This window comes from Nilaparvata lugens, chromosome 6 (assembly GCF_014356525.2).
Source record: "Nilaparvata lugens isolate BPH chromosome 6, ASM1435652v1, whole genome shotgun sequence".
Taxonomy (NCBI): Eukaryota; Metazoa; Arthropoda; class Insecta; order Hemiptera; family Delphacidae; genus Nilaparvata; species Nilaparvata lugens.
In genome coordinates, this window is record NC_052509.1 from 35,793,495 (window position 1) to 35,821,473 (window position 27,979).

At 35.2% G+C, this 27,979-nt stretch overlaps 1 protein-coding gene across 1 annotated transcript; it reads left to right on the forward strand.

The window, feature by feature from the left end:
* The first annotated feature begins 15,788 nt into the window (after positions 1 to 15,788).
* On the forward strand, positions 15,789 to 16,553 carry LOC120352028. The gene has a single exon (XM_039431437.1). It carries the CDS (start codon positions 15,789 to 15,791, stop codon positions 16,551 to 16,553), a length of 765 nt encoding a protein of 254 aa, XP_039287371.1.
* The last annotated feature ends 11,426 nt before the right edge of the window (positions 16,554 to 27,979 follow it).

Consider the following 27,979-nt stretch of genomic DNA (forward strand, 5'->3'; position numbering starts at 1 on the left):
ATCTCTGCCATACGTCGCTCTACTGGATCAGCGCTGGGGTTGTAAAGAGATGTCCTCGACCATTTAATGTTAGCCAGGTGAAGTATTTCTTTCCACTGCTTGCTACAAAAATAGGTTGCGTTGTCAGATAGGATTCGTTTAGGCTTTCCTACTTCATTTGTCCATCTTTCCATTATGCATTGGGCCAAAACTTCTCCGGTCAATTTACCTATGGGAAATAGCATTGTATATTTTGAAAAAACACATGTAAGCACGAATATGTATTTTTTTCCGTATTGTGCCATGGGTAATGGACCATATATATCCGCTGATATCAATTCCAATGGTGCACTAGGGAGAATGGGATTCATTTCGCCCCTGATATGGTATTGCAGGTATTTGGCTTTCTGGCATATATCGCAAGCTTTTACTATTTTGGCCACTTTTTTATGCATGCTTTTAAAATAACAGCTTTCTTTTAGTAGGTGGAGGGTCTTCATAGTTCCAAAATGTCCAATACGCTCGTGAGCTTCTTTTATCAAATCTGTTTCCATATTAGCGGGGATTATTAGGCGCCAGTCGGAAGTATTTTTAGCCGGTCGGTGGAACATAAATCCTTTGTAGCAGGTGTACTGTCACAGGTAATCGGGCGGTTCAGTAGCTCCTTCTTCCATCAATTCGCGGATCCGGGACAGTCTTGGGTCTTCATATTGGGCGATGCGGATTCTTTTAGGGGTTAATATGGCAGTGTGAATTCGTGGTTGGATATTGGGGGGATATGGTATGCTTTCTCCACTCTTTACGGCGAAACATTTCAGGTTGATATCTTGACAATATGTAGCATCTATTTCCCTGGATAGAAAGTCGGCGGTCTGATTTTTCTTTCCTGGCAGATGGGTCAATTCGATATCATATTCTTGAAGCGCAAGAAACCATCTAGATAGGCGGTTGTGATTTAATTTGGCTGTTTTGAAAAATGTTAAGGCTTTATGGTCGGTATTGATAAATATCTTATTGCCGAGCAACAATGTCCGGTATTTAATACATACTTCCACAATACTCAACAACTCTTTTTGGTCACAGAATATCGACGTTGTGCTGAGTTGAGTGTCTTACTAAAAAATGCTAGCACTCCTTTCTCTCCTTGATCATCTTCTTGGAAAATCTCTGCGCCTATTGCATAATCTGAGGCATTGACATTCAAGAAAAAAGGTTTTTTCAGGTTAGGGTGTTTCAACACGACGGAATTTAGGAAAGCTTCTTTTAGTCGCTGGAATATGATCTCTTCCTTGTTAGTCCAATTCCAAGGTTTGGTACTAGACAATACATGACTGAGTTGGGCAGTGTAGTGTGACATTTGTTTGTTGAATCGGCGGTAGAATTGTAAAAATCCAATAAACTTTTGTAACTGTTTATGGTTGGTTGGTGATGGAAATTGTCTAATAGCTAATAATTTGTCCGGGTCCTGTGATATGCCAGTAGGTGTGATTATGTGTCCTAGATATTTTACTTCCCTCGCAAAAAATTCACACTTCGATAGTTTGAGTTTCAATCCACAATTTATCAATCTATCAAATACTATATCTAAATGCTGGCAATGTTCACGTATATTCTGTGAGGCTATTAATCCATTGTCCACGTATAATGTACAGTAGTCTCTGATATTGTCTCCTAGCGCTTGTCTCAGACACCGTATGAATACAGCCATAGCATTTCGTAATCCAAATGCTAAACGAGTGAACCTGTAATTGTGTCCATTAAACAGAAAGGATAAATAATCGCGCGATTCCGGTGCTACTTGGACTTGCCAATATCCTGCGCTCAAATCTACCGTTGAATATATGGTTTTGCCATGGAAAGTTTGCATAACTTGTTCAATTTGGTCTGGTCCTTCTCGGTCATCATCCAATATACGGTTCAAGGCGCGAGCATCCAGACATAGTCTTACTGTTCCATCCTTTTTTGCTACACACACAATCGGCAAACTATAGGGTGCTGTGGATTCTTCTATAATTCCTAATTGTTCCATGCGAGAGATTTCTGCTATGGCGGCGGATCGATAGGTGAAAGGTATGGGGTATGATTTGCGGTAATACATGTCGTGTGGTTTAACATTGAGTGAACATTCGAAGTGAGTAGCTAGACCAGGTTGTTCGGAAAAAACACCTGCATTTTTATGGAATACTTGAATTATTTCCTGTCTAATGTCAGGGTGCCAATCGGTATGTTGATGGATTCTATTTATTAGTATCTCTAGCAATTCTTCGGTACTAGAGTCTACTCCTAACAGTGTTTGGTTCTTCGTTGTTAGGCTTAATACCTCCATATACTCCATAGCATTTTCAATTCCGTGGATACCCCAATTCCTCGGCGCGCCTTCCATGTAGTGAGCAAAGTGTATCTCCATAATTCCTTCAGTGCGTTTCTTCAGATCAAGGGGTACTATAACTTCGTGTGATTCGGTTTCGGTAAAAGCATGAAATTTCAAGGTTTGGAAATTTAAACAGGCTTGGAAATGTTGGAGAAAATCTGTACCTATTATTATGTGCAGACCGGATACAGGTAATACAAGAAATGTATAAGCGAATCGTTGTTGTTGTTGTTGTTGAAGGTTTATTTACAGTAAACATTGGGTAGTTATATGTATTTGCCGTCCTGGACTGATACCTGATACATATACGTTGGTTAGCGGTAGAGTAGCTAATTTTGTTTTTTCTTTTAGATGTTGAAATATGTCTGTTTGTATGAGGCTACATTGTGAACCACTATCTACTAATGCTTGAACCTTCATTCCATATATTTCGATATTGATATACGCCTGCATTTGGATATCCGGTAGCCTGCTTTCCTTCTCGGTTTCTTCCAACAAAGTTTCCGGTAAATCATTTCTGAATGTGGTGTATGATGTTGAAATATCCTGCTTTTCTTTGTTTGTTTCATTTGAGCTTGTGGGTGTTATATCGGGGGTATCATATAGTCATGGTTTATTAGCTGTAGTTTTCTGTATATCTGGTGGTGGGTCGTTGGGTGTTGGGTTCTGTGTTTTTTGTTGGTTTAATCCTGTTGCATGCGCTAATGTATAATTTGTGCTTACTTGTTGAGGTGGCGGTTTGTAATTTCTGTTGTAATTATTCTAAGTGTAACCATTATTTGAGTTTAATCGATCACGGCCATCATAATAATTCCTGCGGTTGCTCTGATGGGCGTAATGATTAGTTGTGCGATTTTGAAAATTTTTATTATTCCAGTTACTATTTTGTTTGTGCTCATAGCGGCGTTCAAATTGAGGGGCAGATCGGGAGCAATCATATGATACCAGTTCATAGTTTTGGCTGGTATACTGATTACTTTTTGAGTTATGTTGATTCTGTGTGTATCTTTGGTCTGATCGGTGGTTTGACATTGCCATCACAGACTGTAATCAGTAATAGACTGTAATCATATAGATGATTTATTAGCTGTTGCAATCAGTAATGGGTTGGGTGGCGAGTGCCATTCTAACTTGATATGGTAGTTTCTTTAGAATAATACTTGCTAATGCCGATTCGTTAATGGGCTCGCTCAATTGAGAATTTTTGAACTGTAGGGCAGTGACAAAAGTGGTACATGCACCGTCTAAGTTTGGGTTTAAATCGCATGATATGATGTCCGCTAGCACGTCCAACTGTTTACTTCTGCTCCAATACTGTTCCAGGAAGACAGCTACAAACTCATCCAATGATGTAAATTCATGGGCTCTACTCCGAAAGAACATCAGGGGTTCGCCAATTAATAAACTAGTCAAACGAAGACGCCACATACTCCAAGAGGTAGGTGCAAGAGTTTGTACTAATTTTATCTGATCAATGAATGGTTGAGGTTGCAAATGGTGATCAGTATTATCAAATTTACCCAGTCCTTGCAATATACTATGTGAATTGATGTTATCTGCTTGAATTCCTTGAGGTTGTTGTTGGATATAATTTTCTAATACTGTTATTTTCTCCTGTGCCATCTGCCATTGACTATTATTTGTAATTTTATTAGCATTTACTTCTTGATCTAATTGAGTCAGAGTGGATTTTTGAATTAGTAGAGTCCCATTTAAAGCCTTACAGGTTTCTGTGTTCTGATTGATACTACCTTGCAGTTGGTTCATTTTTGTGGACATATTAATCTGTTTATTTTGTATATCTTTAATACTGTTAATATTTTTATCAACTGTAGTTGTTAAATTTTGATTGGCAACGGTAATTTGTTTGTTGATTTCTTGATGGCAATCGGCCTTAATGCTAGTTGTTATATCCTGAATAGGTGTAGTGATTTGTGTGGTTAAGTTATCTATCCTTTCGTTTAGTTCACAGGTAACCGTATCCAACCTTTCCGATAATCCTGCCGTAACTTTATCCTGACTTTCCCTCTGTAGATTTATCATTGCTTTTAATTCTTCTCTATGATTCTCTACTTTACTCTCAATAGTATCTAACCGCCGTTCTACTGATTGTATGGCGTCTGCTGTCTCCTTCATGCCCTGTTCCACTGTTTGCTTGTTTGCCTCTTTTATTGCTGCATTCTCTTTTTTAATTTCCTGCATCATGTTATCCATTGTGTTTTGTAACATAATATTGAACATACTGCTAGTTTGTTCCATTATTACCCTTTTAAATGGATCTAGCTCTGTGACTGAAAATATACTTTGTTTGCTCAGATGTGACTCAGCCTCTGGAGATGCGGGTTCTGCAGGCTGCTTCTCGCCCCCTTCGAAGTTGATCTCTGCTACCCGTTGATTCAATGGTATGTCAGCGATGTCGATTCAAGTGGATGATAGAGGTTGCAGACCTTGTGGATCAAAGACTATCGACCCGACACTTCCTGGTTCCCTTTCTCGTGGCGTATTGGCATCTACCATGGTGGGGTTTGATGTGCTGGGAGTCGACAAAGTGGGATCTGTGCAACCGCCGTACATATATGAAACTTCAGAGTTTGCAGGAGTGTGATTCATTATGACAATATGATAAATGCTAATTAGAAAAGTGATGAATAATATGCAAAAATGCTTAAAAAAGAGACACAAACCGGGACTTACAGTGAAACAGTTATGTGCAAAGTGTTTGGATATCCGAAATAAGGTATTTATACTTAAGTTTTTTATAATGCTCTAGCGCTCCAATATTGAATATTGATTCCTGACTAGTTTACAGACTGTGACTTATATTCCAACCGGCTTATACATAATATATTCATGACTAGAAAGTAATAGCAGTTTAGGCTCATAAAATATAATATCTCTCTCTATAAAATATATTTTCTACAATAACAATAATATAAAATTTTCTTTAAAACATATAATTTCTCTTTATTTAAAGCTATTGATTCCCCAAAAAGTAATACAAAATTTAACCCACCTGTTTTCCTCAATACTCATATATCTATTGTTTTATTATCCATCCACGACAAATTTCAATATGACTAGACTTGTCTTTAATTATTATCCTCAATATAGGTCTTGACTTAATTTCAAATAATTATTTAATAAGCTCAGCTCTCATCATCAGCCCCACGTTGGTACGACATGTTGTGTCACGTTATTTTTTATATTTAAATAACAATTAGCCTCCTGCTTGGCATCAGTCGGTAGAGCATGAAATATTTCAACAATTATAAAAATTAGGTCGTGGTTTTTCATAGGATACAGTCTCATAGAAATCTTTATAGGCCCAGATATGAGCTTCCACAATAATTCTGATAATTCATTAAAAAATAAATATATATATATGGTACTCATCCTATAGTATTGAGGAATTAAAATAAATTGCACACCATAAACAATTTGATACATGTATTAACAAATATTGCAAAAATAGATCAGGGCAAAAAATATAAAGAGCGATAAAAAATATATAATATAAAAATAGAACAATAATTGAAATCAATAAAATATCACAGGCTAAATACTATTCTCTAAACTTTATAGCACGAAATGTTACCATGTGCTTTTATTTTATAATCATATGCATCCTTTTGTATGTAGCTGCGATATTAGCCTGCTAATACTTGTCGACTTGGACAATTCCATTAAAAATAGATTCCTCAGAATCAGCTTGATAAATTGGCAACTAATAATCCAAATATATATATTAAATTCTATAGTATCTAATAGATTTCTTTGCAATGAATATATATTTTATCTCAGGGTGCAAGATTCGGCACCTGACGGAATAAATAGAGCAATTCATCTAGTGAATCAGAGCTACGACAAACTATCGCAAATTATATTGCAGAAATTAAAGATCATATGAATATGTATTACTAGCCTAGATTTTATACTTCTTTGATTTATAGAACTTCTGATATGTACTGACTCGTTACTCTTCTAATAAAATACCTTTAATACTATATTTACTTGCGCAAGTATTTTTTACCAAATTCTTAATTTATTAGAAAACCCTTTCGACGAGCTAGCTTTGATTCTCATGTAGTTTCGAAGCACTGAGGGCGCCCTATCACTATTTCAATATTTCTCACTCACATGTCGAAATTTTCTTATGAGCTGCTGATGTCGATCCAACTCCTGGTGGTCCTGGACTATGGTAGCCAGAGTCGTCTCTTCCAAGGGGTTACAAAAATTATTAAAAAAAAAATGAAAATGACTTTTGCTTTATAAGAGCATCACAAAGTCTTATAAGAAATTTAGTAATTCAATTTAACTTTAAATTTTTACAAGTTATAGCAAGGTATTACGCTCTATAATATTTAGGGACCTCTCATGGTGGCATTTGGCAGGCGAGTGTTGGTTCTCCTTTCTCAATTTTACAATTCTCATTTCCAATTTCTAAATTTACATAAAATTAGAATATCCTAGTCCTCCGCCATTCAAGGTTCAAATAGACCGTACTAAAATATTAAATTATTACTTATGTTGTATGTTTAATAATTTCTTTGCCTTCGGGCCATATCCAAAACATAGACTATACAACAATTTTATACAAATTCTATTTATTTGTAGAAATATATACAAATATTTTTGAATCGGCATACTATTGCCGCCTATCAATTGCCATTATGTGATTGGTGCATGCAAATTATTTCAGTATTCATGCGCCTGGTAACCTCCTATTTCCTGGATACATTTAATTATTTTTATTGGGTTTTCAAAATATGCTCTCTACATGCTAGTTAATTTTCTATATGTTATTATTTGTTTCATGCATCATAATAATTAGCCAAGTGAGACCTTTTGTTCCTCAAATTGCATACCGTTTTGCCACAATAAATTTCTGCCAAGGTGTTTGGTCAGATTCTACGTTGCATGGCTCGGTCGATTGTTAGGTCGCCGATCACTAAATGTTTATGCCTAACCTCAGCCTTTAATATCTTATATAATATTATATATTAGCAAAAATTATTTCAATTCCTCTTAGGCTGTTGTACAGTTTAGCCAGGACAATCTGATATTATCTAATCTTTATGTTATCTCTTTGGCGATATTAGCCAGTTACTTTACTTAGACCTATTAATATTTCAGCTAGGGATTTTTATTTATCTATCCAAATTGAATATGTTACACTAGGCAAAGAAGTATAAAATAAACTTCATAGAACATTTCGTAGTTAAATGGTCTACCTTATTCAATTTACATGAACATATAAACTTTGTAGAAGAATAAAACTTGAAGTCAATTTATTTTGAAATTTAAAAACTTTCAAAATTTTGATATGTCGTCAATCAACATTCAACCTATAAAATTGAACAGTTTTGGAGCAACCAGTATATAGTAAACTATAGAGCAGCTGAGTGGCCACTATCACTGTGCCACTATTCCTGTTACGAACTGGCAGCCATGACAGAGAGAGGCAAGAAGCGGCGGGAAATTTGAATGGCCCTATTGTTATAATGGGAACTTGCATAAAATACAAGGCGCAAATCAGTTATATTTAATAATAACTACATTGAATTTTTATTGAGCACTTATCTCTCATCTTAGCACTCATCTGTCCCGCATTGCAGGACATGGTGTTTTCTGCTCTGGCTCTTATTATCCCGAGCGTAATCTGCTCTCTCCAGTCTCCTGTCCTGCATTGCAGACCAACACTCCTCACTCAGTGTACTCTGCATTTGATAGGCACTGTATGCCATTGAACTCTGAATTAAATATCCAACCAGTTGTAGAATCAGAATCAGATTCTGTATATAAAAAGCCTATTCTCTGGAGAACGGCTTAATTACCATGATTTATTTTTTGATCATCATGTCAATAATGAAATGTATTTTACCATTTTATACAATATTTACATATATAAATTGCATTTGATAAAGAAAAAAATCTATACATTTGGTGTGTAGCTTATCATTTAAGTCAGAATAACATGGAAAAATCACTCATAATCTTGATAAAATTTTATTCTATAATCATATGGAATGTTTATAAAACAATAAAAAAATAAAAACTTGAATTTTTTCAAGGTGTGATATCTCTGAAAACATTGTCCTGCATGAAGACCTGGTTTGTTGAGGCAAGTGTCACAGTACATTCGTGTTCTTTTTCTCTCTCCCAGGGCTGATCGGTCACTACACACAGCACAATCTTTACCTTTCCTTGCATCTAACATCTGTGGAATATGGAGTTTTCCATTCAACCTCACATCTTCTTCCATTACAGATGGTCTTCCACGCTTCTTTGTATTCCTTACATCTCCTACTAGTGCTAAAATTAGCTTCTTCCTAAATTTCCTTAGTCTCATATCTTTCATACCAGGTGGTCTGTTGGTATTACAAAGAATAAATGAGTTTACTATAGCTACCTCAAGAAGCCAGAAAAAAACTTTCCTCCACCACTTGATTGACCTTCTTGTAAAAGCATAAGATGCTATGTAATGATCTGCTATATCCACCCCCCCGCCATGTATTAATTATAGCGACAGATAATGGATGGCTTTATAATACTTTCTTCTACTCCCCCTTTCACTATTCTCTTCACAATCTCAGTTTTGTTGTCATACAGAGTTGTTAAAACGGTTACTGGTCTTTTATCCTTCCACTCTAGGACATGAATAAATGAAGGATCATCATTATCATTATCTTTTCTAAGGGAAAGCATTTCCCCCCTCTTAAGTTTCGGTTTTATCCTGATTTCCCTTGGAAGGCCCTTTCTGTTTCTATTAACAGTGCCAGTTAAATGTATTTTTTTCAGATAGAGCTCCTTGGCTAATTCAACACTAGTGTAGTACCTATCTGTAAAAACCTTCAAACCCTCCACACTTCCATAAGTCTGTTGAAGTTTCTGTATCAATGATAGCACAATTCTGGATGTAGCAAGTAATTCTGGCCGGTCCAAGTTTGAAGTTGTAATTGAACCCATATAGGGTTCCATAGCACAAACATATCCATTAACAGCATCACTCACAACAAACACCTTTATACCCCACTTATTTGGCTTATCCTTGTTATAAACCTTAAAGGCTACTCTTCCTTTAAAACCAATTGTACTTTCATCTATACTTACTGTGTCAGAAGGACAATAATATTCTCTAAATTTTTTTTCTACATACTGCAAAACTCTTTTTACTTTACCTGATCTAGTTAAAGTTCCTAAAAGAGGACCGATATTGTTTGGAGGGCTTAAGTGTAGTGTCCAAAAAATCTGGAAAAATCTCCTCTTTGAAAATATGTCTTTGAAAAACGTTTGATAGTCTAGCCAGTCTGAAGAGAAGTAGTCTTCCATCTCTTGTTTAGGGTTGAGGGACATATTCATAATTACTCCTAGGAAAGCTTTAAACTCAGGCAGTGTAAGATCTATCCAAGAATGCCATGTTGAATTTTTAGTAAGAGGGGTATTTGCTTTAATCTTTTCCTGTGCATATCGATTGGTCTCATTAATTATTTGAAACAAAAGCTCATCAGTGAAAAAGAGCTGAAAGTAATAAAGTTCTGAACCCCTATCAAAACCTGGTGGAGGAATAAACCCACTACGATCTTCAAGGGTATATTTGAATTCAGGAAAATCTACATCATTTGCAGTCCATTCACGCCAAACAGCTTTTGGAAGCAAAACATCTGGAGCATCATCAGTATCACTAGTTTGCTCATCTTCTGAAATATAATCAATATCACTATCATGATCACTGTCAAGTCTGATAACATTATCAATCGTAGCTGGTTGCAACTCGTCTATGCTGAATGAATCATAATCAACTTCACTTTCAGAGAGATCTCCAAAGATCAAATCTCTTATCGAATCTGATGGTAGATTTCCTTCTCTATCCATTACTAACAATGATTATTAAACTAAATTATTAAAAGATCAAAAACATGATGAAAATCTTATCACTAAACTGTAAACTCGTATCACACCAACATGCTTCACATCATGTTACTGCTGACTATGTGTTGCTAAAACCACCTAGATTTGATGTTTTTTCAAGCATTAGAAGCTTTGTTAGTAGGTAGGTGGCATTGGAATTTAGTTGACATTCACTCTGTTATGTTTTTATACACATTATATGCCTCTATAATTAATAAAATGAGATAATAGAATCATATGTCACTGAAGCAAAAAAATAGTCAAAATAAAAAGGATTTTTTAACAAATAAATGAATTTCTGACCATTCAAAAGTGGTTCATTTGATATATTATATTAGTCTAAGTTGGATAACCTGTCTTGGAATTGTCTAGATATGTTGTAAATAGAAGGAGAAGATATTTAGTTGACAGTTAACAGTGGGCTGCATTGCAGGACTAGAGACCTGTAGCGGAAAATGGTTGTGTCCCGCAATGCAGGACACGAGAGCTGATCGGTGCGTCAGTGCTTTATATATTCACAGTTGTGAGAGGAATGGTGTTGGGCTGCATTGCAGGCCACAAGAGTGATATGACTTATATGGAAATATGCCTTCAGAGTGCTAAGGGTTAACTGTTTGAATTGCTTTACTTGAAGCCTTAATTAAATTGTTGATACTGCTTAGCCGTACAAGTGCTCTGCAAGTTAAAAAGCCATACTGTTACTGCAAAATTATGATTTTAGAGATTGGATTTCTATGTTATTTTGAACAAAGAATTCGAAAAGCCAGTTTATGTTGACGTTTCTTTGTACCAGCTTACGGTACTCTTATTTACTTAGTATCTACAATATCTCCAAGTTCAAAACAAGAATGCAAAGTATGATGGGTAGCCAAAAAAATAACAAACTAAAGCCTTGTACCACAGAGGAAAGAAACACTACTTTATGCTTATTCCGTGCTTGTACACACGTCCGTACAGATTCGCGCGAACAATCGTATGTACATATGCCTCAACATTCACTGTACGTCCTTGTGGACGCGATCCACGTATGCCTCAGCATTCAAAAAGCTATCTGATTTGCAGACGACATGAAGACATGGTAGATGTAGATTTTCCACAACATGACAACAATGGCGTCATTCCATCATTGAAGATAGTTATCACAAATTGCAGCAGTATCATTTTATTTCAATGACTTATATAATAAAATCAAAAATCAAACTTGACAAACAATGTTGGTGGGTTGAACGATTGTAGGTTGAAGTAAGGAAATAAATTGCTACATGACATAATATTGACAATTCAATCTTTCTTAGGTTGTCAAAACATTATGTTGTTAATATACTGAATCTAATTCAACTAGTTATCTAAACAAAAAATGATATCATCATGAGGGAAGCAATAACTCCACAAGAACGATTGGCTCTAACTTTGAGATTCTTGGCATTAGGCGATTCATTTGTTGGTTTCCAATATCTATTCAGAATCTCAAAAAAAGAAAAATTCTACAATAATTCCAGAAGTTTTGATGACCTAATCAAAGCACTTATTAACACTGTCTCACAAAATTGACAGTCTTCTTTAAAGAAATTAGCCATAAATTGAATCAAATACTAAATTGCTGCCCATTTTAAACTAACTATGCTCATACACATGATAAAACAAGATTCTCCAAAAGATTAGCTTCAAGATTTACCTTCAAGGGAATACTAGTTCAAGTTTGAATAAATATCTCTATAGATAGCCTAGCTATCTGAAACGTATAATATCATATTAAAGATTACAATTTTAATTAACAACTCTGATTGATAACATGAAACAAACACAAGATGATTTGATAGCCACAGTAAAATAATATTTGAGCTGGGTGGGTATAAACTGTTCGACTGGAGAGCTTGTCGACAGTCAAAAATGTAAACAAAGATAAACTTGAGTGGAACGATAGGATCGTTCCACGTTTCCACTCTGTAAAAGCTTTACACTTCTCGGTTTAAAGGTTATGTTAACACTGTTTATTGCTTACATGCTTACAGTGCGTTCACATTTTATTTATTTATTATTATTTGAACTCACTTCAAGTTACAAATCAAAGGTATGCTAACTGATTTAAAACTTAACATACTTATATGAAAATAATTTAAAACAATATATATTTAATACGTTACGTAGAGCTAGCTAAAAGAAAAGTTTGAATCATTTTCACATTTATTTGTATTAATGTATAAAATAAATTATGTAGAAGATTATTTAGATAGGCTGTATTTATTGTAGCTACAATAATAAAGTAGATTCTTTGTTAGTAGTACAGCAACTTAAAATAATTTATTATGAATTAAAAATGTAGGCCCATTATGGAAACTAATCACTAACCTAATCACCGGTTTCATTTTGTTAAAACATTATTATTCTAGTACATTCTTATCAGTAATAATTGCATTGCTTATCTTGTTATAAACTTCACAAAATTTCAATTAGATGTACTTTGTGTAATTTTTGAAATGCAATAATGCACTTCAAAACGCTGTTTTTAGCCTTATCTTTGGCGTAATTTTAATAGGCAATGTTACCGGTATTTGGAAACATTGCATTATTAAAAAAAAACTGGAAGAATAGGTAAAGAATGAAATCGGGTAATAGCAATATTCTATTTTTACTAAAATGATTATTACAGACAGATGATTTGTTACAATGTTATTTTTCTCATATTTGTTTGATAAATTTTATATTAATAATCTCTAATTAATGTTAGTTGCACAGAAGCCGGCTAAATTTTAACCGTGATTAATTTCACGAGAACCAATCAGAAAAGGCATTTTTTATAAGACGGTTTGTCTGATAGGCTCTCCTGGAATTAATCACGATTAAAATTTAACCGGCTTTTGGCACTTAGTCATGATTTAACAATGAAACAGACAATCCTTTTTCATGTATTGTTGTGATTGAATGGAATTCAGTTTACTCAGTGGATAAGTTATTATTTAAAGGTATTTTATATTGTATTAATTCAACATTGTGTTTGTAAAAGCTCTTGATTTAATAAAAGCATTATTATTGTTATTAAATGGTTATTTTTCATCACGGCTAAGTATTAGCTAAAATCTGGTTGAATTGATTATAAATGTGTAGGTATTACCTATACCAGACTTGTAATAATCTATACCTTTTTAAATTTCAAGAAAGTATCAATTGTAATAATTGAGAATAGACATTTGTATTTTAGAAGTTATCACATCATGTAATATTAAGAATAGTAAATTGTATTTGAGAAAGTATGAATTCAATTTGAGATGCGGTAATAAGATTTGTTAGTCAGAAGTTTCTGTTTTAATTAAGAAATCTGATTGAAAATCCAGTTGATCTTGTTCATGAATTAAAATTCAAGCAAAGAATGCAAGTATGGAATATGACGTTGGACAAGTGGATTATTTTCTTATCTTCAATTAACAATTTCCCAAGTAACTTACATCTTACTATTTCTCAATTACAATTCACAATTCCTAATTACAATTGACAGCTTCCCAAATAAAAATCAAAATTTGTAAAAATATTCATTTTCAAAAGGGTAAAAATATGATATTCAAAGTTAATATACCGTATCTCTACCAATAAGAGTCAATCATAGGTACGGTATTGGAAACTATGAGCCGAATCTGCAATAACTGGATCTGAATAAACTGCTTGACTTGCCAGATTAGACATCCTATGTGTAATGAAAGTTTCATCCTAAATGAAAGTATCAGACAACTCCATAATTCATATCAGAAATATTCTTAGTAATATTTAAGGCAGTTTTGCTACTATTGGTGGTATCCGTTGGAAGGCTTTTCTGTGGCTAGCTAAAGCTGCGTCTACACCAAAGTTATTAACAAAATGTTTATTTTTCCTTCCTCATAGATTCTATTAGATTGAACATACTGTAGCTTATCATACAAATGATGTGCCTATGTGTTTGTCAAGATCTAATAGAATCTATAAGGACGGAAAAATAAACATTTTGTTAATAACTTTGGTATAAACGCAGCTTTAGAAGACCGACCGAGGTGATTATTGATAAACAAGTCATACGGTGATCAAACTAGAAAGATTTCTAGGCCTTTGAAGCACTTGACAAGCCAATCCTGTTAATTTATCAATCAATAATATTGATTATTTATTATTTTACAAAGGCGACTTTGTAGAAGTATTGTAAGCCTAGGTGATGATGATGAGATGAATGATAATACAATGAGGTGGAGTTATGAATGAATAAAAATGATAGGTTATGCTATCCTCTTGAATTGATTTGAGTTATTTTTTCAATCCAGAAATAAAACTAAAAATTTTTATTTGATTAAAAACCGAATATAATAGAATGATGACATTCAATAAACTCTCAAAACTTGAAGATATTGAGTTATTAAGAAAATTTTGAACCAGAAATAAACCACAAACTAATTATGACATTTTTTTCAAATCGGGCAACTTGAAAAACTTTTGTATTTCAGAAAAATAAGAGTTTTTTTAAATAAATATCCTTATTTACAATATTGACTATTCAATGGGTAAAATTATTCAAAGTTCCTACTTTAGGGAGTGTCTCACATCTTCGACTGCATATTCCTACCAGACAAACAGAAACAAAAGTAGGACTTTGTGATGTTCATGAACATGGGACGTTGTCACAGCATTGCGTTTACATTGCAGGCTGATACACAGGCAGTCGAGTCATAAATAAACATGACCTAATAAATTGTATTTTATTTGGTTCAAAGGTAAAAGAAAATGTGTGGGAGTTTATGTTTTGGCTTTTAAATGGCAATATGCTACTGCTGGCAAGCAGCTGGAGCAAATAATTGAAAATGCACGTCCACGATATAGAATCAATGTGTCTAAAAGCTACTTCAAGTTTTGGTTGTACAATAAAAATTCTAACAAGTTTTTATCGAACGTCCAAAGTCTAACTACACACACATCAATTTTTGAATGAACAATTTTTTTTCGTCCTTATAAACTCTACCACGAGCTTGACAAACTCATGATCACATCATAATATATGTTTGTCAAATTTTGTTCAATTTAATCAAATTTATTAGGATGGCATAAAAAAGTTCAAAAATTGATGTGTGTGCTACTAGACTTAAGACTTATTCACACAACATATTCCCAAACCAACACCAGAGTTAGAAGTTGGAAAGCCATTAGCCCTAGAATAATAAGAGTAGATCTAGACCTGGAAGAGAAAATTAGCATAATCCAAGTATATGGACCAACAGAAGATGCAAATGTGGCCGAGAAAGATGAATTCTGGATGCAGCTAGAGAGAGAAACCATTGAAGCTGAAGAATCAAGGAAACTTGTAGTGATTGGTGATTTCAATGGAAGAATCGGAATGGATGAGCAGGTGGGGAATGGGTGTATGGGAAAGTATGGATGTGAGGTGATTAAGAATAACAATGGACAAAGATTGATTGAATATGCATCTCAACACAATTTCCTCATAGGGAACACTTGGTTCATTCATAAGAGAATCCACAAGATTACATTCGTTGGAGAAGGCAGAGAGGCAGAAAGCATGATTGATTACATTCTCTATCAAGGAGAGCTTAGATATGCTTTTAGGGATGTGAAGGTCATAAGGGGAGCAGAACTGGACACTGACCACAAACTTCTGGTTGCGGACACAGGTATTAGAGAAAGAAAGGTTTGCAGACAGAAAGCATACAGGAGAATAAAGCATGAAGAGTTGAGACTTGCTGAAAATAGAGAAAAATATAAAGTAGAGCTCTCAAATCGGATTGAAAATTTGCAAAATGCTGAAGATATGCAAAATAATGTTGATTTTATTTGGAGTGAATTGAAAGAAGTTATTATGGGTGCTGCTGAGGAGGTATGTGGCCAGAAAGTAGTAGGAAGGTTTAAGAGAAGAACTAGATGGTGGTCAGAAGAAGTCAAGATGAAAGTTAGAGAGAAGAAGAAAGCATACAAGAAATTTATAGGCTCTAAGAGACAGGAGGATTACAGAATCTACGTTGAAAAACGGAATGTTGCCAAGAGAACTGTCAAATTAGCAAAAATCGAATCCTGGGAAAATTTTGGCAGAGATCTACAAAATTTGCATGGACGGGAAAATGGGCGAGCTTTCTGGAGAACGGTGAAACAGCTGAGAGGAAAATTTGGAAAGCAGACTAGATCAATAGTGGATGAAAATGGAAGGTTGGTGTCACAGTTGGAGGAAGTGATGGAGAGATGGAGAAGGTACTACGAAAATAAGTTCCAAAGAAATGAGAATGAAACAGGGTTTGACCAAGATGAGCATCAGCAAATGATGGATGATTGATAGATGGCATAACCAATGAGATCACTACAAATGAAGTGGAAGAATCAATAAAAAGGCTGAGGACAGGAAGGGCTGCGGGAGAGGATGGGATTGTGCCAGAGCTAATAAAATGGGGAGGAGATCTCTTGATAGAGAAGATGACAAGTTTGATCAACTTGATATGGCATCAAGAAAGAGTTCCCAGTCAATGGACCAAGAATATTATCATCCCTATCCACAAGAAGGGCCCCACCACAGACTGTGAAAATTATAGAGCGGTTTGCCTCTCTCAAGTGAGCATGAAAGTATACACGGGTATTCTGGAGAAACGTTTGCGCAAAGTTGTAGAGCAAGAGATGGAGGAGGAACAGGCAGCGTTTAGGCCGGGTAGACAGGCCCAGGAGCATGTGTCATCGCTGAGGAATATATGCTCAAAATTTTTAGAGAGGGGAAAGCCTGTCTATTTAGCTTTCTTAGACCTGAAGGCTGCTTTTGACTCAGTTCCACGACAGGTGATATGGGAAGCCTTAAAAAGAAAGAGAGTACCTGAAAAGCTGATCAAGGCCATCATTAGTGTCAATGTAGGAATGAGAGCGAAAGTGCGAATATGTGGAGGAATGTCCCATGAATTTGGTATGGAGATGGGGGTAAAACAGGGTGACAGTCTGAGTCCCCTACTCTTCATATTAGTGATGGATGAGATCCATAAGGTGTGCAAGAGAAGGACCCAGAATATGATGGTAGGGTATTGGAACATGCGACCGATTGGGGCAAGAGCTCTCCTATATGCGGACGATATAGTGCTGATTGCTGATACTCAGCAGAAACTCCAACAATCAGTGACAGAATGGGCTGAGGAGCTGAAACGAAGAGGAATGATTATGAATGTGAGTAAAAGTAAGGTGATGGTGGTTTCAAGAGGAGGGAGAGAGAATATTCAAATTATGGTGAGTGAAGAACTGCTCGAACAGGTAGGGAAGTACGAATACCTTGGTACAATGTTTTCTGAGGACGGAAAAATAGATCTGGAAGTGATGAATAGGGTGAGAAAGGGATCTACGGCCTACTATGCAATCAAGGATTGCATTTTTGGGAAAAGAGAGATAGAAAAAAGAATTAAAAATCACGTCTATCGATCAGTAATTGAACCCATCATGTTGTACGGGAGTGAAAGCTGGCCCATTAAATCATGCCATGAGAATAAAATCAGGACGGTGGAAATGAAGTGTCACAGGAAATCAGTAGGAAAGACCAGGAGAGATAGGATTCGAAACACCAGGATAAGAGAGGAAGTTGGCATGAGAGATGTGAGCGAGAGGATAGAAATGAGGCAGCTTGGATGGTTTGGGCATATACAGCGGATGGGGGATGATAGAAAGGCCAAACAGTATGTAAATGTCAGAGTACAGGGCAAAAGAACAGTGGGCCGTCCAAGGTATTCGTACGAGGACAGAATAGAGGAAATAGGGAGGAGAAGGGGAAAGAGTGTTCCAGAGATGAGGAGACTGGCGGCGGATCGACGGGAGTGGAGAAGATGGGTCGAGGCTACCCCAACGCTTTGACGGCATGCGGGGAAGAGACAGAGAAGAAGAAGAAGATATTCCCAAACTTTCATAATAATTTATTGGTCTAGTAGTTTCTCAATCACATATAAACACTCATTTGTCTTTTTCTTTAGGGCTTTTTGTAATATAAATAGAAATACAAATCTCAGTACTCTTTTAAATTATTTTATCACAACATGATTCGTACATTAAATGCCATTTTCAAGTCTGAAACATTCAGATTCATTTTCAAACTTGAAAATGGTATTTAATATCTGAATCATGTTGTGATAAAATAATTTAAAAGGGTACTGAGGTTTGTATTTCAATCTATATTTAAACATTCATTTATATTTTTCATTTTTATATTTTATCCAAGTTGTATTATAATTATTGTGTGATTAAAAAATAAAGTGATAGATTTTATAAATTAAATAGTAAGCACTATTATTCACATTAGTCCAATCATATTTTCTTATGACTCTCAATCTATTTCTTGAATATTCCAATGCTGTCTGCTGTACATTATAATTTTTATAACTTTAGTCGAGTCAGATCTGTAATGCAGGAGGAGTAGGTGGGCGAGGAGGAGGAGGAAGAGGAGGAGGCGAAGGAGAAGGTAGAAGAGTGAGAGGAGGAGTTGAGGAGGAGGGGGAATAGTTAGAGGAGGAGGATGAGTAGGGTGAGGAGGAGGAGGAAGAGAAGGGTGGGGAGGAGTAGGTGGGGGAGAAGGAGGGGTTGATGAGGAGGTGAAGGAGGAGTAGTTGGGGGAGGAGGAGGAGTAGGTGGAGGGTTGAGGAGGTGATGGAGGAGGTCAAGAAGGAGAAGGAGTAGGAGGAGGAGGAGGAGGCTTGAGTTACTATAATTCATCTCAAGTTTATAAACACTTCAAAGACTTAATATAGAATATTTATATATGGTTTAGTTTATAATAAAGGTTTGTGTTAAAGTTGGTGTCGTGTGAACAGAGGTTTGAGCAAACTTGGCTCAAAGCCTTATTGTAATAAACCACTATCACAATAAACCTCGGTTTAGGACTATGATTTGAAATCCATATGTGATATGAATTTGGATTTAACCTACCACATTGTGATGTATTATTATTTTGAAATTGATCAGCTGACTAGTAGTTCAATGAACAGTAGACCTCGCGCAGTTCAAAACCACAGTCTCTTGTAATACTGTCCATGAGAGTGAATTATGTCCTGTCCTTACGTGTCCGTGTCCGTGTAGTTATATAATAATTATAGTTTTACAATTAAAAAGGAAAACAGAAGAAAATAATAACGAACTTAATTAAATATTCTCAACGATTCAGTATAACTAATAAGATTAGAAGAGAACAGTATTTTAGTTAGATTCAGGTAAGTTAGTGAAGGGGTATAAAAAGGGGTATGAAAAATATGTTTATACAAAGAAATAAGAAACAGTTGAAAGAAGAAAGAGTTGGTAGAGCTCAAAAATAATAATTTAATCATCAATTGAGCAGCATAATTTTTCACAAGATTTTTTTCACCAAGAAGTCTTTTTCTATTGCATGGAACATGGCAATTTTTCAAATTGCTGAAATCTGGCATGAATATTATTATTTAGAATTCCATATAATAAATTAAATGCTCTTAAGCTGCGTTTACACCAAAGTTATTAACAATATCTTGATAACTTAATCCTTATAGATTTCATCAGATTGAACATAACTTATCATAGTTACACATGATGATCATATAAGTTTGTCAAGTTCCGTTCAATCTAATAGAATCTATAAGGATTGAGTTATTAGCATTTTGTTAACAACTTTGGTGTAAACGTGGCTTAAAGGATTTTCTGGTTTTTAAGTCTTGGACTTCAAATGTTGACCTCGAAGTTTCAGTGGAAAAGGATATTGGACAAAATGTTTCATACTTTTTCAAATAAAGATAACACAATAACCTTCCTGAATTTATTAAAAATCAATAAGAAGTCCTGAAGTCGGATAAAGAATATTATTTGCTAGTAGCAGTCACCGTGTCCAACTTAATATCACTGCAAAATTTCATGACCATTGGTCGAACGGTCTAGGAGGAGTATCCCAACAAATAATAACAATTTCATGTATAAGAGCTTTGATCACCTTCGGCTCGCTCAGAAATTAGAAATGGAAAATAAAAATTTACATGGATAAGGCGGAGCACCTGCAATTCTTAAGGTGCGTACAGATATACGCGCAGCGAACATGAGCAATTCACTTTTAATCAGCTAATAATAATAATAATGTCGAGTTACCTGGCTGGCTCAGGTCTGGTGACAGAGTTTTCAGGTCGCAACTGATCAATTTCAGGGCCTCTGACATGACCTAACGACTGCTTTTTAGGCAGCCTGGACCGATGACTTAACGTGTCCATCCGAAACAGCTGATGCCAAGCTTTTTATATCTGTATCTATCTGTTTCTGTGAAAATACAGATATAGTCAGCTGATTAAAAGTGAATTGTTCATGTTCGCGGCGCGTATATATGTACGCACCTTCACAGATATGGCACTTGTGGCAGGTGATGATCTTACCAATGTCAATTTATATTATGAGCTTGATCAAAATTGTTGGAGTGGTTTTTGAGAAAACCGCGGTTTTTTATATAATTTTGATAGAACTTTGAATCGCAACTATTATAAATGCTGAATAATAAATGTTGAATGCTGTATTTTATGTTGAATTCATCTGAATGCAGGTACTGCTGGTGGCGGACATACAGAGATTTTTACAAGTGCATCCTTCTTCTTTCTCCATTCCTCAACATTGTCACCAACTGTCGGCTTTCTTTCTACAAAATTCTTGGAACCCTTCTATTGAAAATCTTTGAAATAATGTAGACTGTTTCAAATAGAAAAATATTAGCTATGGTACATTAGTATATGTTGGTTGGATTCAGAGACAGAATTCTTTCAGACGTATGCCCCTTATTAGCGTCTGTGCTCATATTGTTGCATTAGTGCGCCAAAAGTCATCTTTATCGTTGTGGACACTGACGAATTTATTAACCTGCTTGGCCTTCCCCAACACTGTCCACAAGACAACACTGATTAGCATGACCATGCTCGTAGCACGGAGTGCCCTTTCTACTTTTTTGTTTGAAGAGTAGGGTATTCATTTCGGCGCCATTCGCTCTATGTCTGCTTCTCTTTATTCGAGACCATGACATGTGACTTGTATCTCCATTATGGCATTTGTTTTTGACATCTTCACCCATCGACTAGCCGGTCTCACGTCAGCCTATATATATATATATATATATTATATATATATATATATATATATAATATATATATATATATTTTATTATAAAGCCCACTTTCGATATATATATATTATGTTTCAACTATTCAGGTTATTAAACCACGTGAAAAAACTCATTCCTGGTGAATTTCTCAATCGATATTATTATGAAGAAAATTTTCTGCAGTCAATATTATATTTCACTCACACTCATTTATAGAAGTACAGATAATTGTAATAATAAGCATATTTTAATACTCTGTTTAGAGGTAGATAATATTCTTCAATGTTGAATAGTCATAATGCTATATTATAATGCTGTAATTAAGCCTATTGAAGAATAACAAGATTACAGACACTATTGGTCAGTGTGAAGTTAGCAGTACATTTGTCAGAAGTACATTAGAAAACGATATTTCTGGATGCAGACACAATAGTTCTATAGTTCCTGATAGATATGAGCAATAGTTCCATTGATATAATGGAAAAAAATGATTTTGAAAGAATGCACTGCCAACTTCTAATAAAAATCCTATTCACCTCAGCAGTACACATAGAAACGCTTTCATGACTGTTACAATAGGAGATATGAATGTATAAGAAGCCACTTACATGACTGGTGGGTTCCAATCTATTAGTCTAAACCTTATTATATGCTAAAATCTTATCTATTATAAGCTAAACTAACGATCTATACAGTTTTCAACCAATTCCATTGATTAATGTAGTCTGTGGCTAGGGTGTGAAGTTGGCCCGGACGAAAATTTGAAACTTCCAAATTTGATATTTAGAAACCTAAATAAATGTCAAATTTGTCAAAACAAACTTAAACCAACGATCTAGACTATTTTCAACTAATTTTGTGAAAATTTCCGGGCTAGTGTGAAGTTGGCCCGGAAAATTTGAAACTTTCAAATTTGGTATTTAGAAACCCAACAAACGTCAAATTTGTTAAAACAAACCTAAACTAATGCTAAACTAATGATTTATAACACTTTCATTGAGAGGGCTGACATCATCCGGGCCAACTTCGCAGACGTGCTAACTTCTGTTGAGAGCGTATCATGTACTTGTCGAGCGGAAATTATGAGGTAATATGATGGATGAACGTAATATGATGGCATGATGCGTTATCCTATTGGAATTCATCATATTTTAAAATAGTTCTTCTCTGGAGGCTGCAAAGGACCTGGCTACTTACAACCATTCCGTCTTCTGGCAGCATCTTAGTTGAGCCCAAATTATGAAAGTTTAATGTGATAGCTGAAGACTTGATTCATAAATTCTCATCACAGTTTCCTTCAATAATTCTTACCTGGGGCAGCAAAGGACCTCATTACCTACATCCTTCTCCTCCGCTGACAGCATGATTTTTGATCCCAACTATGAAAATGGTATAGAACTGAAGCCCAGAATTGTTTTCATTGATTCACACTTTTTTCCAATCTGGACGTAGTGGAGCTGGCCTGCCAAATTTGAAAACTTTTAAAGTCTCTCACGGTTGAATTTTTGAGACAAATTATGAGAATAGTATAGGAATGGGCTCCATCGAATGAGACCAATATGAAAAATATTCAATATCACTTTATTTATGAATCTATAAAAGATATTAAATACTTCACACAGACACATAAATACATAATGCAGAATTCAAATAAAGTTCAGCATGATAATACAATTCAATAATTTGATAGTAGATGGTAAGGGAAAAAACCACTGGCGTGAGATGACTCTTGATCGCCAGTGTGAGTAGGAAAAAAATAAATTTAAAGTTCTCTGAAATATCTTATACTAAACTACGGAACTCTCTTCCTTATTCATATTTTATACAGTGTATACAGGATATAGAACACATTATTCCATGGGAAATCGGATAAGAGAATAAGAAGTAATTTTGTCAATAACTTTACTATAAATAGTTACTATAATGACTCAATTTTTCCATTTTCTAACGTTTTACTTGAAAAGTGAGTAATTTTCGGTTAAATTTTGCATTTGAGTAAAACATCACGTTCAATAAATGACTCACATCTCTATTCAAACAGTTGAAAATGTTGTCTGGTAGTCTACACTATTTTTAGTTGTAATCCTCGCCTGATAATTTTGAAAGCTTGTAGAACTTCTTGATCTGACGAATTCTTCTCTTCAGATTCGTCACAGTCATCATCATCATCATCATCATCAGCTCTAAGAATTGAAATGTGTGCCAAAGCAGAAGGATGGGAAAGTCCTGTCTACCTGCCTGTTCTACGAATGACAGGTTTTTGAAATTCTATTTCCAGTAACTTGCATTCAATTTCCAACATGTGTTTCAAACTCTATTCACTGTTTACCATCCTATCTTCTCCCTACCTGAACTTGTCATTATTTTTAGTTTATTGACCTTTCTGCTGAAACTAAACAATTCTGACTGTTGGCTTCTTATTCACACTACATTTTGTATGTTGAAGTGAAGAGAGATAACTTTGTAGTTGAGAGGTCCAAAATTCGTTATAGAAGAAAATAAGGAGCCAAAATTCTGAAATGTCATGGGACAAGGTAAAAATATTTGTTGCTTAGAAGAATTTATTAAGTGGTGGCTTGTTATAGAGAGGCTCGACTGTATAGCAATTTGAATATGGTGTGCTTGTATAAACTGTATAGCAATAGGCCTATATAGATGTAGTAAATAATATATAATAAACAATATATAGGAACATAATTGACCGAGCAAAGTGAGGTCTAAGATTTAAGTCGACGGTTTTGCATTTCTCTTTATGTTTATAATTATGTTCCGCATTTACGGCGAAACGCGGTAAAAGATTTTCATGAAATTTGACAGGTACCTTTTTAAGTTGTGGGTCAACGTATATACAAGGCTTTTGGAAATTTTGCATTTCAAGGATAATATAAATGGAATAGGCGCATCCTTCATACACCAATATTAGAGTAAAAATCACACTAGAATATTATTCATCATAGATCAGCTGTCGAGAGGATTATAAATTGCATGCAATGACGCAAGCAATTTAATATATCAATGTAAATTGAAGAAAAACAGCTGTTGTTCGATTAATATCATCGATTAAATCTTTGTTGAATAAATGAATAAACGTAGGATCTCATAGGCCAGCTCAGAAAATTATGAGCTGCATAATCACGTCACCGTGGTTGGGAACCCACCTGAAATTTCGATCCTAGCATAAGTAAAACTGCAGGTCTATCAATTGACCGAGCAAGTGAGGTCTAAGATTCAAGTCGACGGTTTGGCATTTCTCTTTATGTTTAAATGTTATGTATTATGTTTAAACGGTGAAACGCGGTAATAGATTTTCATGCAATTTGACAGATATTCCTTTTCAAATTGCGCGTCGATGTATATACAAGGTTTTTGGAAATTTCAAGGATAATATAAAAGGAAAAAGGAGCCTCCTTCGTACGCCAATATATTAGAGTAAATATCAGACTATAGAATTATTCATCATAAATCAGCTGTCGAGTGGATTATAATAAATTGCATGCCATGACGCATATCTCAATGTAACTTGGGAAAGAAATCATCAGCTGTGTAGACTATTGATTGCATGCCTCATTGAATGCAATTTTTATGCACTATTAAATGAATATTGATTGCGTGCAATAACGCATGCAATTAATAACTAAAATACCATAGTATTGGCTCTCAAATTTTCTCTGCTTTGAACTCGGGCTGTCCTGTTGCCAGTATGTCTTGAAGGAGATTAGCTTTTGATGTTAGCATTTTTGATACACCAACCCGAACAGCCATTAGCCGTTTTCACACCGATATCTTGCCGACACGACACGACAGGATAGAATTTACTCTGATGGACAGTATATGAGGTATATGTTCACAGAACTACTAGTATTATACTTCGGTCAAACCAAGTCTACACATATAATAACATAACATAATATATGTTAACATAATAGTTCTTGTTGATCGTTGCTCATGCTTGAGAATATTAGCAATTTTTGTAAATTCGATTGATCGATCCAGCGCATGTGCATTGCTTCAAAGTATTAGCAATTATTTTAAGTTTAGGTTTCTCTGAACCACGCAGCGTTATTGTGGGTTCTGTCAACCGTGATACGCGAAAATCACGCGTGTGTGATAAAAAAGCGGGTGTTTTCTCTGACAGCAACCTCGCAGCGCGCGATTATATTTTCAGTCATAGGCAACATAGATGTCCAACATGTTGCTGTAGCTAATGATCTATTAATGAATTTTGTAAATGAAAACCCATTGAACTTTTTATTGACTGGGGATAAGAAGGGTTTTCTATAATTGTGATTACCAGCATCTGTTTGATAAAGATACCAAGTTTAGGGAATATTTTAGGCTTTCAATACATTTTGTTTTATGAGGTACTGTTCTGTGAATAGTAGACCTCGCGCAGTTATAAACCACAGCCTCCTCTAATACTGTCCATCAGAGTAAATTCTGTCCTGTGCTGTTGTGTCAGTGGCATATCCAGGGGGGATATGAGGATGTATCCCCCCCCCAGCGAAATGAGACCTACATTTATTTCGTGGCCCATTCAGCAACTACTTAGTTAGCTTTCTTTATATTGTATGAGTCGAACAAATATCTAGGAGATGAGAGAATAGCACAATGATAATTATGAAATTATAAGCTAGACAGTGAATGGTCTAGTATATATTATATGGACTGAGATAGCATGAAAATAAAAAGATAGCACTTTAAAGTGAGTCAATTTTGTTACTTTTCACCATCTATTATTTTGAAGAAATTCAATGTAGCTTATATTTTTTCAGAGTTGATCATAGTTTATTGAGTTTCAAGTATGTGGTTGAGAAGACAAGTATGGCCACCTATAGTAGTTCATATCCTTAAACAATGCACCAGCAGCTTCTTCTACCCTTAAAATTTCCCGGTTATGATAAATGGGGGTAGCCTAATTTCCATCGTTAACAGGGGAGATACATCCCTGAATATTTGGGAAAATTGTTTATTCCTCTCCCCTAGAAAAAATTCAAGTTCAAGAACTGAAGTAAAAATTATGAAAAATTGATCAAAACAGTTAATGAAAAGTATCTAATTATGATTTTGGTATTATTTATGCTTACTTTCTGTTTTATTATTTTATACTTTTGTTTATAAAATTATGCATTCTCTTTTATTCGTTTTGAATATGTATTTGTTGTATGGCAAATAAATGATTTGATTTGAAACCTATTAGCATTATTATTTTTTGGAACAATTGAATTACTAGTAAAATTCTTGAGTGCGCGACGCAGAGGGAATTACAGAGATTGCGCGCGTGAAGTCAGAGAAAACACTTCCCTAGCAATAGCTGCAGCAGACTTTTGCGTGATTACGTCAAGAGAAACCTAGGCTTTAAAATGTAGTGGCTAGTCGCGCATGTAAATTCTATTGGTCGATCCAGCGCACGCGCATTACTTCAAAGTATTAGCAATTTTGAAATGTAATGGCTAGTCGCGCGTGTAAATTCTATTGGTCGATCCAGCGCATGCGCATTACTTCAAAGTATTCATAGTGAATTGTGGAACGCTAGGAACTTCAAGGCCATCTCTGTTTACTGTCGATCGGCTCTCCCATCGAACAGTTGGGGTTCCCCCCTTTGACTATACTTTCTTGTGGAACCCTTAGAGAGCTTTTTTCACTGAAATTATGCAGTTCTAAAAATTTGTTAATCATGATACAAATTATATACTCCATGCATGTTTCTATTTAAATATTTGACAATCTACATATCCTACAAAATTACAAAAATCCTACAATTTACAATTAGTTATTGGATCACAATTTGATTTGTCATTCATTAACCTAATTCATTGGAATTAGGTTATGACGCCACAGTATACATACAGTACGGAAACTTGGCTTTACCCTGACGCCAAAATCCGCCATCTTGTTAGGAAGCGCCGCATTGTAATAGTATTGATGGTAGGTTCGGATCACTTCAATGATCCGGATCAATTGATCTTGTTCACTGCCACGAGCCAATCAGAAGACCAAGATTGGAACTTCCCAAGGTCACGTGACGTGTTTAGTATTGGGGTCATGTAAAAAGCATTGGTTAGATAGGCGATTGATTACAAGTTTCCATTCTGTATATTCTGTGATGACGCCTTCAATGTTTACGTTTTGCCTCACCCGTATGGCAAAATCGCGTCCACACGTACATTCAATGCTCGCCCGAGGCGCCTTTGAGCACGCCAAAATACCGACAGGGTTCCGGTTCGCCCACATGCCTCAGCGAACAGTGTCCACACGTGCGAATGCAAGCCCATACACGTATGCTCACCCGAGGCAAACGTACGTGTGTACACCGTTTAACTTGAGGACGCTATTGGACGGTAATATTTCTGTCATATTCAGATCATATGAAATAAGCAAAGACCTTAAAGATTATCTCTTTAAGTTCTTTGGAAATAAGTTGTACGAAATCATTTTTTCATGTCATAGAACTATTACCGCCTAATACCGGCCTAACATCACACATAACAGGCATAACATGATGTCATGATCATACATATTATAAGCTAATGTCTGTTCATTCCAGTCAAGTTTGTATATCATCATCATTATATATATCACTAGAAGGTAACACGTGCTTCGCAAGGGTCTATTTTAAAATTTGACGTAATGAAATCCAGAAGAATTGAAAA